Here is a 13,176-nt window from a genome sequence, read left to right as displayed (position 1 = left end):
TATTTTTTGCGGGACGAGTTGTACTTTTGAACGACATGATTGGTTTTACCATGTCTTGTACTAGAAATTGGGAAAAAATTCCAAGTGAGGTGAAATTGCAAAAAAAGTGCAATCACACACTTGATTTTTGTTTGGCTTTTTTTACTAGGTAAATGCTAAAACTTATCTGCCATTAGGATTCTCCAGGTCATTACGAGTTCATAGACACCAAACATCTCTAGGTTATTTTTTATCTAAGTGGTAAAAAAAAATTCCAAACTTTGCTAAAAAAAAAAAAAAAAAAATTGCGCCATGTTCCGATACGCGTAGCATCTCCATTTTTCATGATCTCGGGTTGGGTGAGGGCTTATTTCTTTTCATGCTGAGCTGATGTTTTTAATGATACTATTTCGGTGCAGATATATCCTTTTCATCGGCCGTTATTGCATTTTAATGCAATGTCGCGGTGACCAAAAAAAAACTTAATTCTGGTGTTTTGAATTTTTTTCTTGCTACGACGGGTAGCGATCAGGTTAACCTTTTTTTTTTATTGATAGATCGGGCGTTTCTGAATGCGGTGATACCAAATATCTGCAGGTTTGATATTTTTTTAATTGTTTTATTTTGAATGGGGCGAAAGGGGGGTGAATTGAACTTTTATGTTTTTGTATTTTTTTCTGGGAGTAGCAGTCTCATCAGCCACCTCCTGCTGTCATTGCTATCACTTGAATATAACTCCCATCATTCTACCCTGCTCGCACTGATCGCTGGCAGAGCAAGGGAGAATGATGAGAGCTGTCTTCAGCACCCGGCGCTGGGGAACAGCGCTTACTGTACCGCTGCTTCTCAGGCACCAGTATGTGTCACACGAATGTGTCATCCGTGTGCATGTGTGCAGGATGTTTTGTGGTCCGTGCTGCCAGTAAAAAATGGACATGTCTACTTGTGGGTCACACGGACACACGGACTGTGGAAACACACTGACATGTGCACAGACTCATTCACTTGAGGGGGTCTACGTGTGTAAGTGTCTCCGGTACGTGTGGTGACTGTTTTCACACACCAGAGACACGGACATGTGAAAGAGGTCTAAGGAACATTGAGACACTGAGTCTTCCTGGGTAAAGGCTTTGCCACCGCCCTTGTGGTGGCTCTGTCACTTGCATCTTTCTCTCTATACCGTGAAATATAGAATGGGGGCAGCTTAGGAGCGGACAGTGCTTGAAGAAATAGCACGTCTCTTCTTTTAACTGCTTCATAGTTTCCGAACCCTGAGCAGTTGAAAAAAGTGACATAAGAAACAACGTGTGCACAGGAATGTTGGTTTGACATTACTGTGCACTATGTTCATTTTGTGGGACTTCTTCAGGCGGTTTCTTGGTGGAATCCCTCCTGAAAAAAAATGTCTTGTGCATGTTATGTTGATATTGATTGCTTTTTTTTTCAGTGCACACTGAATCTTTTTGCTGATTTTTTTTGTGTGGAAATAGAGCAGAAACTTTAGATGATTGGGGCGTTCCCATGATGTTTTTTCTCCATAAACTCCTCAAAACACTGAATGTGGTTTTAGAATTCTATTTCATTTTTTGGTAGCTTCTGCTCCAAAAAAAGATAATTGTGAAAATACCTTCCCTGATTTCTTTTTTCAGGGTATTTTCAAAATGCTAGTTGTCTCATGGTGCATTAAAAACCTGCCGAACCTATCGAACAGCCGAGAGTCAGTTCTCTTTTATAGCTGGCTCTATGGCACTTATTGATGACTGGCATTTACCCTAATAAGACTTTTTATGCTGCAGGGAAAAATAAACTAACAGCTTGGCGGTCTCAGAAACAGATGGATTGCCATATTTTGAATTTGCATTTGGAGACATCAATATGTAAATGTTGTATGTACAACATGATTCTGTATTGCCGCCCTCATTTATTAGTCCTACACCTGTGACGTAAAACTTCTATATCATATTTGCTAAATCCCTATTCTTCCTATTGCTTATAACTAATATTACCAATATGCTATCATAACTCGTAATAAGAATAATGCAATAAAAAGCATTTCCTGAAATTATATAAATCCTATTTCCAGGATCTGCACCATTTATCATGTATCTGGTCCTTCTCTCCAAGTGGTCATTCATCTCTTGATCTTTAGGACTCATTCAGATGTCCAATTTTTGTGCACGCCTTCTACCCTTGATTTTCACTGATATCACTCGTACCTGTGACAGTCGGGGGGGGGGGGCATTCACATGTTCATGATTTTTCCCGTCCGTGAAAGATCGAGGAGGCATGTCCGATTTTGAGCAAAGGGTCCTGTCAAAATCGGCAATGCAAGTCTATGAAAAAATGCACTCAGATGACATCCGAATATGGTTTGATTTTCGAGGACCGTCACGATAGAGAAGTTGAAGAACTTATTTTTTATTTCTCCAAGTACGAGAAAAATGGATGACACTCGTACCAGACTGTTGATGACAATAATCGGTCTGTTTTTCTCGTACGAGGAAAAATTGGATGTCTGATTTGTCCCAGCCCCTTAATCTTGATTAATATATGAGATAACGTGGCCATGGCTTTATCTGTAGGCAAAAAACATTCCTGATAAAATCATCCATCACCTTTCTCTGGTTCGAAGATAAACGTTAGGTCACTAAGGGTCTCATAGTAACGAAAAAGAAAATCCAGCTCACCATAGTAACAGTTCCACTCGGAGCACGGAAACGCTGTGTCAAGGCGTGGGGAATCCAAAAAGCAAAAAAAGAAAATCCAGCTCAACGAGACAGTGAAAAGTAAAAACTTGGTACTTTATTCACTTCATGTAGAAGCAGAGGATAAAAACATCAGCACAATAAGGATAAGAACACTATCTATCTACGCGTTTCAGGTGGCAAAGCACCCTTAATCATGATATCATGATAAGTGAATAAAGTACCAAGTTTTTACTTTTCACTGTCTCGTTGAGCTGGATTTTCTTTTTTCACTAAGGGTCTCCCACCGATTACTATAGTGGACGATATCACCTCAATGTTCCCAAATTAAACAGCTATTTTGAAGAGTAATAAATGAAAACTAATCTACAATTTGGGCCTCCTAGTATGCACCAATAAAATGTGACTCCTACAAACAATATACAACGCTTTAATACGTTAAATACAAATTTTATCAGTATGTTAGGTTGAGCAATTAATAAATGTTCACGTAGTTTAGTTGGCTACTCCTGGCCTAATGGATATTGATCAGGTCCGCACTAAAGAAATAACATATGACACACACAGTCAGATGTCAATTCTCCTTGATCAATCTATGGCTCAGCTCCAAGGGGCTTTATTTAGTCAGGACACAGATTTATATAATCCCTGTAAGGGGGGCTCGGTTAGCTTTAAAATGGGAGTGATCGGATGCATTCGATTGGTTAGTGGGTTGGGCAATGAGCAAGTCCATGGGTGGATCCATGAGGTCATCAAAGTGGGCGTCACTGTGGGTGGATCCATGAGGTCATCAGGGTGGGCATCATCTTGGATACCAGCACATGGTTCTGATATAGGAAATGGCAGCCATCTTTAGTGTCTCATTTTGATCTGAGAAAGCTTATGCAAGGTTAAACAATACACGTTATGGGTCACTTCTCTCAATCTCTTATGTCTTGAGGTTAATTAAGTATTTGATCTTATGGCTCTCCTCAACAAGTAGAATCATATAAATACATCACAGATTTATTCCCACCAATAGAAAGGTATAGTCATAAGGGACATTACATAAAAAATCCTCTATCTTTTATCCCTTTGACAAAGCATGAAGTGAAACTTTCATCAGGGCACAGCCAGTAATCATGCGGTTGGGTAACTACTACCAGTTTAACCCTGTACAATTTGCCATATTGTCTGGTGTATTGAATTTAGATTTTATATGCTCAATTGTATAGTTATTATTTTACTGTATGCATGTAACTTTGTGATTAGCGTTTTGCTTTATGCTTTGTCAAGGGGATAAAGGCAATAATTATAGAAATTTATTGGCTTGTTGGTATTTATTTTTTGTAATATTTCCTATAGTATATCTCCAAAAATCTGTGATGTATTTATTTGATATTTCACATATTTAGAATTTTTTTTAAATAAAAAGTTCCAAATAAAATGTATATTTTGAGGAGAAGTTGTTCAAGCTGTTCCTCAATGCCTTATTTTCCAAGACCCTCGAAGTGGTACTGCAGATAATTCGGTGGTGTGGCTCTCATTTTGCACTGCTAAAAATGTTTTGCCTAACTATTCACCTTTTTTCAAGGTCACACCTCTGTGACGCCCCTGTTTTGCACCTCCTGAATGTACCTCGGAATATCAGAGCTCCATTTGAAGAGGAAAGTTCCCTGCATCATGCACAGGAAACCTCTGGGTTTTTCTAGAGCAAGCCTCAATAGATTTGGCTCTACTTTCTGGAGTCCAGGAGGTGTCCTTTTTTTCCCTGAACCTCCCAGAAGTTCTGATAGAGTTGAAAACTATGTATATGATTGCAACTAATAATAATAATAGTTTATGTCCCTGCGCAGTCTGACACTGTCCAGTTAGTGTTGAAAGTTTTTTTTAGATTGTTGCATCCAATAGGTGGTGCTAGAGGTTATGCTCTTTTCCTCTATGAAAAGACTATTTGAATATTTAAATTCCCTTTCATGGCCTAAAAGTCTCCTTACGGTGACCTGGCATTCTCCACAAAGAGAAACGTTCCCTCCAATCAGAGGCCTCTCACTCAGAGAAATCACATCTCATGCTCTGCACTGCAGCATTCAGTACAGGCTGCAGGGATGTATTATAGTCACTATTTCATCTGAGAAGGTGCACAGTTTGGCAGCATTCTGGTTTTTATAGCAGCAGTGGGCGCCCCCAATGAGCACCAAGTCTAATCCTTATCGGCATGAATTCCATCTCCATTTCTCTACTGGAATGACGTAGCCAACACTAGATGGGTTGAGTGTCCCGTCTTCCACAAAGAGAAACGTACCCTCCAATCAGAGGCCTCTCACTCAGAGAAATCACATCTCATGCTCTGCACTGAGGAGGGGCATCATCCCGAAACACGTTTCTTCAAATGGAGTTTCTGATTTGGCTTCTTATCCTCAGTCATGCGGCAAGGCTTGTTAAAGGGTCGATATTGACTTTTAGGATTACTACCTTCATTAGCTATCCTCTTGACAAGAGGAAAGATTGTGTTCCCGGTTTTCAATATATTCATATATTTCCAGGAGGAATAACGGAAGACTAGTACAGTGCAGCACTTCCATATAAGATGAGCCACAATTATTATTTCTTAAGGAATATAAGTACTGTATCTGCTAAAGTAGACATGTCAGGAGGAGCTTCCACATTAGAATTGCCTTTTCTCTAATGTTGAAAATTAAGTCTCAAACCAGCCCCCCTAGGAAAACACCAAGTGGTGCTTTATCTTGCCAAATGCCTATCACTTGCCAATATCTTGCCAAGTGTCTGTCACATTATCTTGATTCAACAGCTAGCTGAATTTAATCTGGCCTGATATCAAATGCCAGTCAAATGTTTATGAACTTGATGCTAAGTTTCAGTAATTCTACACCATAGTTTTATTGGTGCACACTTGTATTTGGCGAACCACTTGGGACCGCTCCTTTAGGACCATCATGTTAATGCAGCACCTGGACAAGGGGTTGCCTTCAGAAGACAACCTCGTTACATAGAAATTATTCCTTTTCTAGTTGAAGATGTGCAGTCTTGTTTCCCATAAAGTGGAGCATGTAGTATAATTAGCAGAAACATCTCTTGGCTAAAAAGAGCCTTTGGGTGCAGTGATCATCTTATGGCTTCCACAATACAATACTGACCTAGTTTTGCAGCAGACGGCTTTGATACACAACCTCAGACTGCAATTATATATTCTGCACTTGTCAGATACATTCCCTATTTACATTCTCAATTATGATCCCTATTTTGGGTGATTTAGAGGGTGACCTCACCGTCTGCTGATACTGACTTCTCCAAGCATCCCATTAAATAATGAGCTACGTCTGAGTCATACAAAATTATTCTCAGAGCCATTCCCTTGAAATCAACAGGCGGAGATATGATCTATTAAATCACTCCGACATAGAAACATGGAACGCGAGTACTCAGAAATATTCTACATTTGGAAAGTATCTTAAGCAACGAGTCTAAAGCCAAACTAGCTGATATTGAGGAGCTCAGACAACAGCCTAACATGCGGGTCCTCGACAGACGACTGTCGGAGGAGATAAGGATCTGGCATGTCTGATTTTGGACTGCCAATCCTTTTGTTCACTAAGAGATGTCTGGCAGCAGCTCTCTCATAAAGAACATAGGAGCGCTCAGCAGAACACGGACTTCACCAGAAAGTCTGCGCTACTCTACGGGTCCGTCCCCCCGAACATCAGGTGTTTGTCGCACTGTCATGTGCTGGCTGGTTATCAAAATGATGCAGTTTTTTAAATTACTATTTCTTTAGAGCGCAGGCGCCGGTTGATGAATACTCCAATCAGCCGCCGCCTGCTCTCACTGTTATTAGCGCCAGCCAAAATTGGCTGATGGGAGCAGCAGTCCCATCAGCCAACTCCAGAGACCGGAGGGAAACTTTTTACCTCTGATCCCAGCTGCGGACTCACGCTGACATTTGACAGCATGGGAACCGTGACTGATTAGCAGAAATGATTTTATCACCAATCAGAAGCAGTGTTTGCTGGCCAATGAATACTCCCATAAGCCGCCGCCTGCTCTCGATGTTATTAGAGCCTGCAGGTGTAGGCTATGGAGCAATAGTCCCATCAGCTGACGCCAGAGACCAGAGGGAAACTTTTTACCTCTGATCCAAGCTGCGGACTCACGCTGACATTTGACAGCATGGGAGCCGCGACTGACTAGCAGAAATGATTTTATCACCAATCAGAAGCAGTGTTTGCCAGCTGATGAATACTCCCATAAGCCGCAGCCTGCTCTCGATGTTATTAGAGCTAGCAGGAATAGGCTGATGGGAGCAGTAGTCACATCAGCTGACACCAGTGACCGGAGGTAAACTTTTTACCTCCATTCCCAGCTGCGGGCTCAAATGACAGTGTGGAGAACGCATCTGTCTGACCGGCGGGGATGATTTAACTGATCAGAAGCAGTGTTTGCCATGCTGTTATGCACATGACAGCATGGCAAACACTGGATGTTTGGGCCCCCCATTCCAATGAATGGGGTTCAGGCTCAGGTCCAGGTACAGATCCAGGTACTGTTCTGGTACCCAAACCCGAACTTTTTTTTAACTGTTCGGCCAAACCAGCCAAACCCAAACATCCAGGGGACCACCATCTCTAATAACTGTCAATCACTAAGTGAGACCGCCGTCTGAACTCCTAGGTATAGAAATTGAGAATTAAATGAACAAAAAGCAAATTGTTTTTTGTCGCAATTATATATCAATCTGTTCATCTTCTCCGGTGTGTATTATGTTAGCCACAGATAGGAGTGAATGTACAACTTGATGAATTCCTATCAAAATCTTGATTTGCTTTCTGGGTGACCACGGTATGTACTTTTATGTATTTTTTGTGAACCTTTCCAGAAAATGAACCACAAGAGCATAGTTCACAACTTCTCGGTTGGTAAAAGAGTAATTTTTAATTCCCGCCCCCAGGACTATTCCAGAAGTGCTGAAACATGGGCTAAACTTTCCTCATTTGAGAGATGATTACACAACCCTCTCTCCCATAACTGGACCCTCTTTCCTTCTGGGTAGAGAATATCACAAATTTCTGTCCCTTTTACTGCAGAACTTGGAAAAAATTCAGGACATTTCTATAAAAATGTATCTTGTTTCAAGAACTTATCTACAATTAAGCTTCGGTTTTCAGTGTCAACTTTCTGTTTAATACTAGTTCTCAGCAATATGTGAAAATCTCCTGCTGATTCAATCTGTTTCTCCTTATTTTTGTCTAAAATATTTGCTAATTTTCCATGAAAATCTTGTTTTTCAAAGCTTGATGAAAGATTATGCTCATTAATTGCATAAATACAGTGGCACATATGGCGGCATTTTTTTTAATTCCATCTGCTCCCCTTTCCCAGTATACACAGTGCTATTTTCCACCTTGAGCAAAATACTGATTCAATGGACGACCCAACAACTTCCCAAGTTCAATTCTTGGCTGTTGTCTTGTGAGATAAAACGGATAGCAATTTATGATGGACGGCTACGTATGGTTGGTCGGCAGTCTTACTTAGTAGATGGATTCAGCTTTCACGAAAGGACTGTGCCCACTAAATGGGGTTGTCCAGTGAAAACAAAGTATCACTTATGGTGATCGGTGGTTGTCCGAACTCTGTGACCAGCACCAATCACCAGAATTGGGTACTTTTTTCTCCTTTTAAATGGAGCGCCAGTGCCCAAGCTTGACTGCCACTCTATTCATTCCGCCGAACTTGGCTTCTTCTGGGAGCCCAATAGAGAATGAGTGGAGTGGTCGTTGGTCATTCAACGTGCCGATCCATTTTGTAGCGAGTATAAAAATTCTCCATTCTGCCAATTGGTACATGTCCCAGTGGTCGGACCTCCACCGATCAAGTAAGTTATCACTTAGCCTACAGAAAGGTTGTATATATTTTTTTCCAGGGACAACCCCTATAATTTTTTTCCACAAAACTTTCTTATAGCCTTATTGTTTATCACCGTTTGGGTACAATCAGATGGTTGTATATATGGGACCAAATGCAGAGCATGAACTGTCCGAATTGGCCAGTGGCTTTCCCGACCCAAGAGTGACAGCTTCATGTATTTCTATGGCAGCTGTTACGCTTGGGTCGGTAGAGCCGACCTGCCAGTCCGTAATCTTGGTTCAATATATACGGCCGTCTGACTGCTCCCTAAGAAATAACATATGATGTGGAATCTACCGGAGGATGATATATACTTAGTTATGAGTAGTTTGTGCTATCGTTTGTGAAGTTTGGACAATTTACGTTAATTTTATGATTATCCACTAATGATAATCCTTTTTTTAGTAGAAGATTTCCAATAATAAGGTTTTCACCGAATTTTCCACTTCTGTAGAACCCAATGATCTGCAAGAAGACTTTGTAGCAAGTGTTTAATTTTTATGTAGCTCCACCAACAGGAGAAATGAAGCATTACACAGCGCAACATTAGACAGTGGGCTGTCCACGCAATTCAGTCCTCCAGAAGGAGAAAATTAGTCCTAAACTGGGGGAGTCCCCACAATATTAACCGCATGCAATAAAAACATAGCAACTATAATAATCAATGGGTTGTATGCTTGATGCGAATGAGTGCAACCGTAGATCACCGCATATGTGGTTCCTGTATATCGAGGATTCAGCTGACTAACCACTTTAAATCTCTGCCAGGGAGTGTCTCAGATGACAGGCGGTATAACCTTGAAGCTGACAACTTATTCGTGTAATAGGAGCTGATAACTCAGAACTTCCTGGCTGTACGGATGTTTTAATCTACAAAGCTGCCATATTTAAAAAAAATAAATGAAAGAAAATCATATTTTATTATTCATACTGTATTAATCTCAGTTTTCTGCCTCCTTGACATCGCTAGTGGTCACAAACTGAGAATTATTACATTTTATTTTTAAAAAAATGATAACTTTGTACATAAAAATGTATTAGAATTGCTGAATTTTTGAAAAACTTAAATTTTCACAAAACTGTTTATTAAAGGTTCTCCAAGTAAACTGCTGTGATGTCTTTTATAGGGTCTAATAATAGGAAATTTATGCCAAATTGCTTTAAATCAGAAAAAAAAAACCAATAATTTTAATGGTGTCTTAGCAGGTACTGTACATTGCAAAGTTATACATTCTCTAAAACGTTTTTTTGTCTTTAAAATAAAAATTAATTCAAGCCCCTAAAATCCACTGATGATAAAATCTTACAAAATTCTCATCCAGACGCTGGAAAGAAAATCCACACCGTAAATTGAGCTGCACTGCAGATTTTACATCTATGACAATTTATACTGCGGATTTCCAACTTTTTGGAGAAATACAGTACTTGGGAAATCTACAAAGAATATGCAACAGAATGTGTTGATAAGTTTACAAATTTTGGTGCAAATTTTGCCATTGAGGATTTTCTGCAAATTCAAATACATTCAAATTCAATTTTTCAACAATTTTGGTTGTCAAGTCCTCAGACAGTTCTCTACTCCTCTTTCTGTTCTCCATGCTTAGTGTTGCACACACAGACACACAGTGCAAAGAATGAGTCAACTTCTCCCCTTTTTATCTGGTTTCAGGTGTGATTTTCATATTGCCCACACCTGTTACTTGCCACGGGTGAGTGTGAACAAGCATCACATGCTTGAAGCAAAGTTGTTTACCCACAACAATTTTGTTGTTTAGAGTGAAATAATGTCTAATTTGCATTTTTTCAATTACTTTATTCCCGAAAGCATAAGGGGAGTTTGATTTTCTTATGATTTCTGCCAGTATCCACCAAGAACAATAACTTAAAGGGAGTCTGTCAGTGCTAAATGACTGTACAAACCACGCGCATACACTGGGTGCACCGGTAGTGTGGCGAAGCAGCTCAGTGCACCTTACAATCTACTTTTCTATTTAGCTTTGCCATACTCTTCCTTAATTGCCAAGTCTGATTTTACATAAGCCAATGAAGGCTGGAGATAGGTGAAAAACATGTAGGTTGGGAAGGTGCTCCGAACTGCTCGGTCACACCACGGGTGCACCCAGCGCCCATGCTTGGTTTGAACAGTAATTTGGTGCTGACAGACTCCCTCAAATCCTTTTGGCTCCATAACTTTTCCAGATAGTTTCTGCACTACATGCAGTATTTATTTACATTGTGTGCAGAATTATTAGGCAAGTTGTATTTTGATCACACGATACTTTTTATACATGTTGTCCTACTCCAAGCTGTTCAGGCTTGAGAGCCAACTACCAATTAAGTAAATCAGGTGATGTGCATCTCTGTAATGAGGAGGGGTGTTGTCTAATGACATCAAAACCCTATATAAGGTGTGCTTAATTATTAGGCAACTTCCTTTCCTGTGGCAAAATGGGTCAGAAGAGAGATTTGACGGGCTCTGAAAAGTCCAAAATTGTGAGATGTCTTGCAGAGGGATGCAGCAGTCTTGAAATTGCCAAACCTTTGAAGCATGATCACCGAAAAATCAAGCGATTCATAGCAAATAGCCAACAGGGTCACAAGAAGCGTGTTGGGCAAAAAAGGCGCAAAATAACTGCCCATGAATTGAGGAAAATCAAGCGTGAAGCTGCCAAAATGCCATTTGCCACCAGTTTTGCCAGAGCTGCAACGTTACTGGAGTAACAAAAAGCACAAGGTGTGCAATACTCAGGGACATGGCCAAGGTAAGGAAGGCTGAAAAACGAACAACTTTGAACAAGAAACATAAGATAAAACGTCAAGACTGGACCAAGAAATATCTTAAGACTGACTTTTCAAAGGTTTTATGGACTGATGAAATGAGAGTGACTCTTGATGGGCCGGATGGATCGTCCAGAGGCTGGATCAGTAAAGGGCAGAGAGCTCAACTCCGACTCAGACGCCAGCAAGGTGGAGGTGGGGTACTGGTATGGGCTGGTATCATCAAAGATGAACTTGTGGGACCTTTTCAGGTTTAGGATGGAGTGAAGCTCAACTCCCAGACCTACTGCCAGTTTCTGGAAGACAACTTCTTCAAGCAGTGGTACAGGAAGAAGTCGGTATCGTTCAAGAAAAACATGATTTTCATGCAGGACAATGCTCCATCACATGCCTCCAACTACTCCACAGCATGGCTGGCCAGTAAAGGTCTCAAAGAAGAAAAAATAATGAAATGGCCCCCTTGTTCACCTGATCTGAACCCCATAGAGAACCTGTGGTCCCTCATAAAATGTGAGATCTACAGGGAGGGAAAACAGTCCACCTCTCGGAGCAGTGTCTGGAGGCTGTGGTGGCTGCTGCACGCAATGTTGGTTGTAAACAGATCAAGCAACTGCCAGAATCTATGGATGGAGGCTGCTGAGTGTCATCATAAAGAAAGGGGGCTATATTGGGCACTCATTTTTGGGGGTTTTGTTTTTGCATGTCAGAAATGTTTATTTCTAAATTTTATGCAGTTATATTGGTTTACCTGGTGAAAATAAACAAGTGAGATGGGAATATATTTGGTTTTATTAAGTTGCCTAATAATTCTGCACAGTAATAGTTACCTGCACAAACAGATATCCTCCTAAGATAGCCAAATCTAAAAAAAAACACACCAACTTCCAAAAATATTAAGCTTTGATATTTATGAGTCTTTTGGGTTGATTGAGAACATAGTTGTTGATCAATAATAAAAATAATCCTCTAAAATACAACTTGCCTAATAATTCTGCACACATTGTCTATAATTGGCTTTCCATAAATGAGAATTGATATATGGGATTTGTGAGGAACCTCTTGGTATCTGGGGCTGCATCCATAGTACTCAGATTTCCTGTGGGACTATGTAAGGGATGCTAGAACATCCTCAAACATCTGAATCCTAAATATATGTTTTCTCTTCTGTCCTCTAGGCTCTTCTTTTCTTAGCTGGCATTGCAGGACTTTGCCTGGCCATCAGCCTTGTCTTAATCTGTGTGTATTTAATCCGATTCTGCTGCTGCAGTCCTCAGGAAGAGGAAGACTCTAAGAGCAATCGCGTCTGCTGTGTCACCTGGAGCTGCGTCGCGGCAGTCATCATATGCTGGTAAGTCGCCATCGCTATTCATTCGATGAAATTGAATCTGTATAATAGTATACAAGGTTAAACTAATAGAAAAATGTCTGGTGTACTCATGTAATATGCAAATATTCTGCTAATACCGGGACCAGGGAGGGGCATATCATTGGTGCAACCTGTCTAGCCGCACAGGGGCCTAAGAGGTAAGGGGTCCACATCCATCTCCAACGCTGATGGAATTGTGCGTTATGATGGACTATTGGACTGCAAAGGGCCCATATCTTGTTTTTGTACAGGGGCCGTCTTCTGTCTGTGTCCGCCAGTAACTGGGACCACCAAGGTGTTAGATTTACAGACATTGCCCTAGCGTAACGTCAAGTAAAACTTGGGAAAGTATAGACATGCAAAAAAATCTACCCTTCTAGCTCTTTAGGCCTTGCATTTTTTGCCCTCTTTCACTGCAAAAGTTGCATAAACTGGAACTGGGAT

General features: G+C 40.6%; 1 protein-coding gene across 2 annotated transcripts in view; it reads left to right on the top strand.

Moving 5' to 3' along the window:
- The window catches only part of TTYH1 (tweety family member 1), a 208,369-nt gene that overhangs the window by 39,708 nt on the left and 155,485 nt on the right, over positions 1-13,176 (top strand). For both annotated transcript variants that reach the window (XM_069742468.1, XM_069742469.1), the window contains exon 2: positions 12,542-12,714. In XM_069742468.1, the coding sequence (XP_069598569.1) occupies positions 12,542-12,714 (173 nt within the window). The remainder of the gene's footprint in view (positions 1-12,541; positions 12,715-13,176) is intronic.

The sequence above is a fragment of the Ranitomeya imitator genome, chromosome 10 (genome assembly GCF_032444005.1).
Source record: "Ranitomeya imitator isolate aRanImi1 chromosome 10, aRanImi1.pri, whole genome shotgun sequence".
Classification (NCBI taxonomy): domain Eukaryota; kingdom Metazoa; phylum Chordata; class Amphibia; order Anura; family Dendrobatidae; genus Ranitomeya; species Ranitomeya imitator.
The sequence above is the reverse complement of the archived record's forward strand: the minus strand, read 5'-3'. Positions and strand labels throughout refer to the sequence as shown.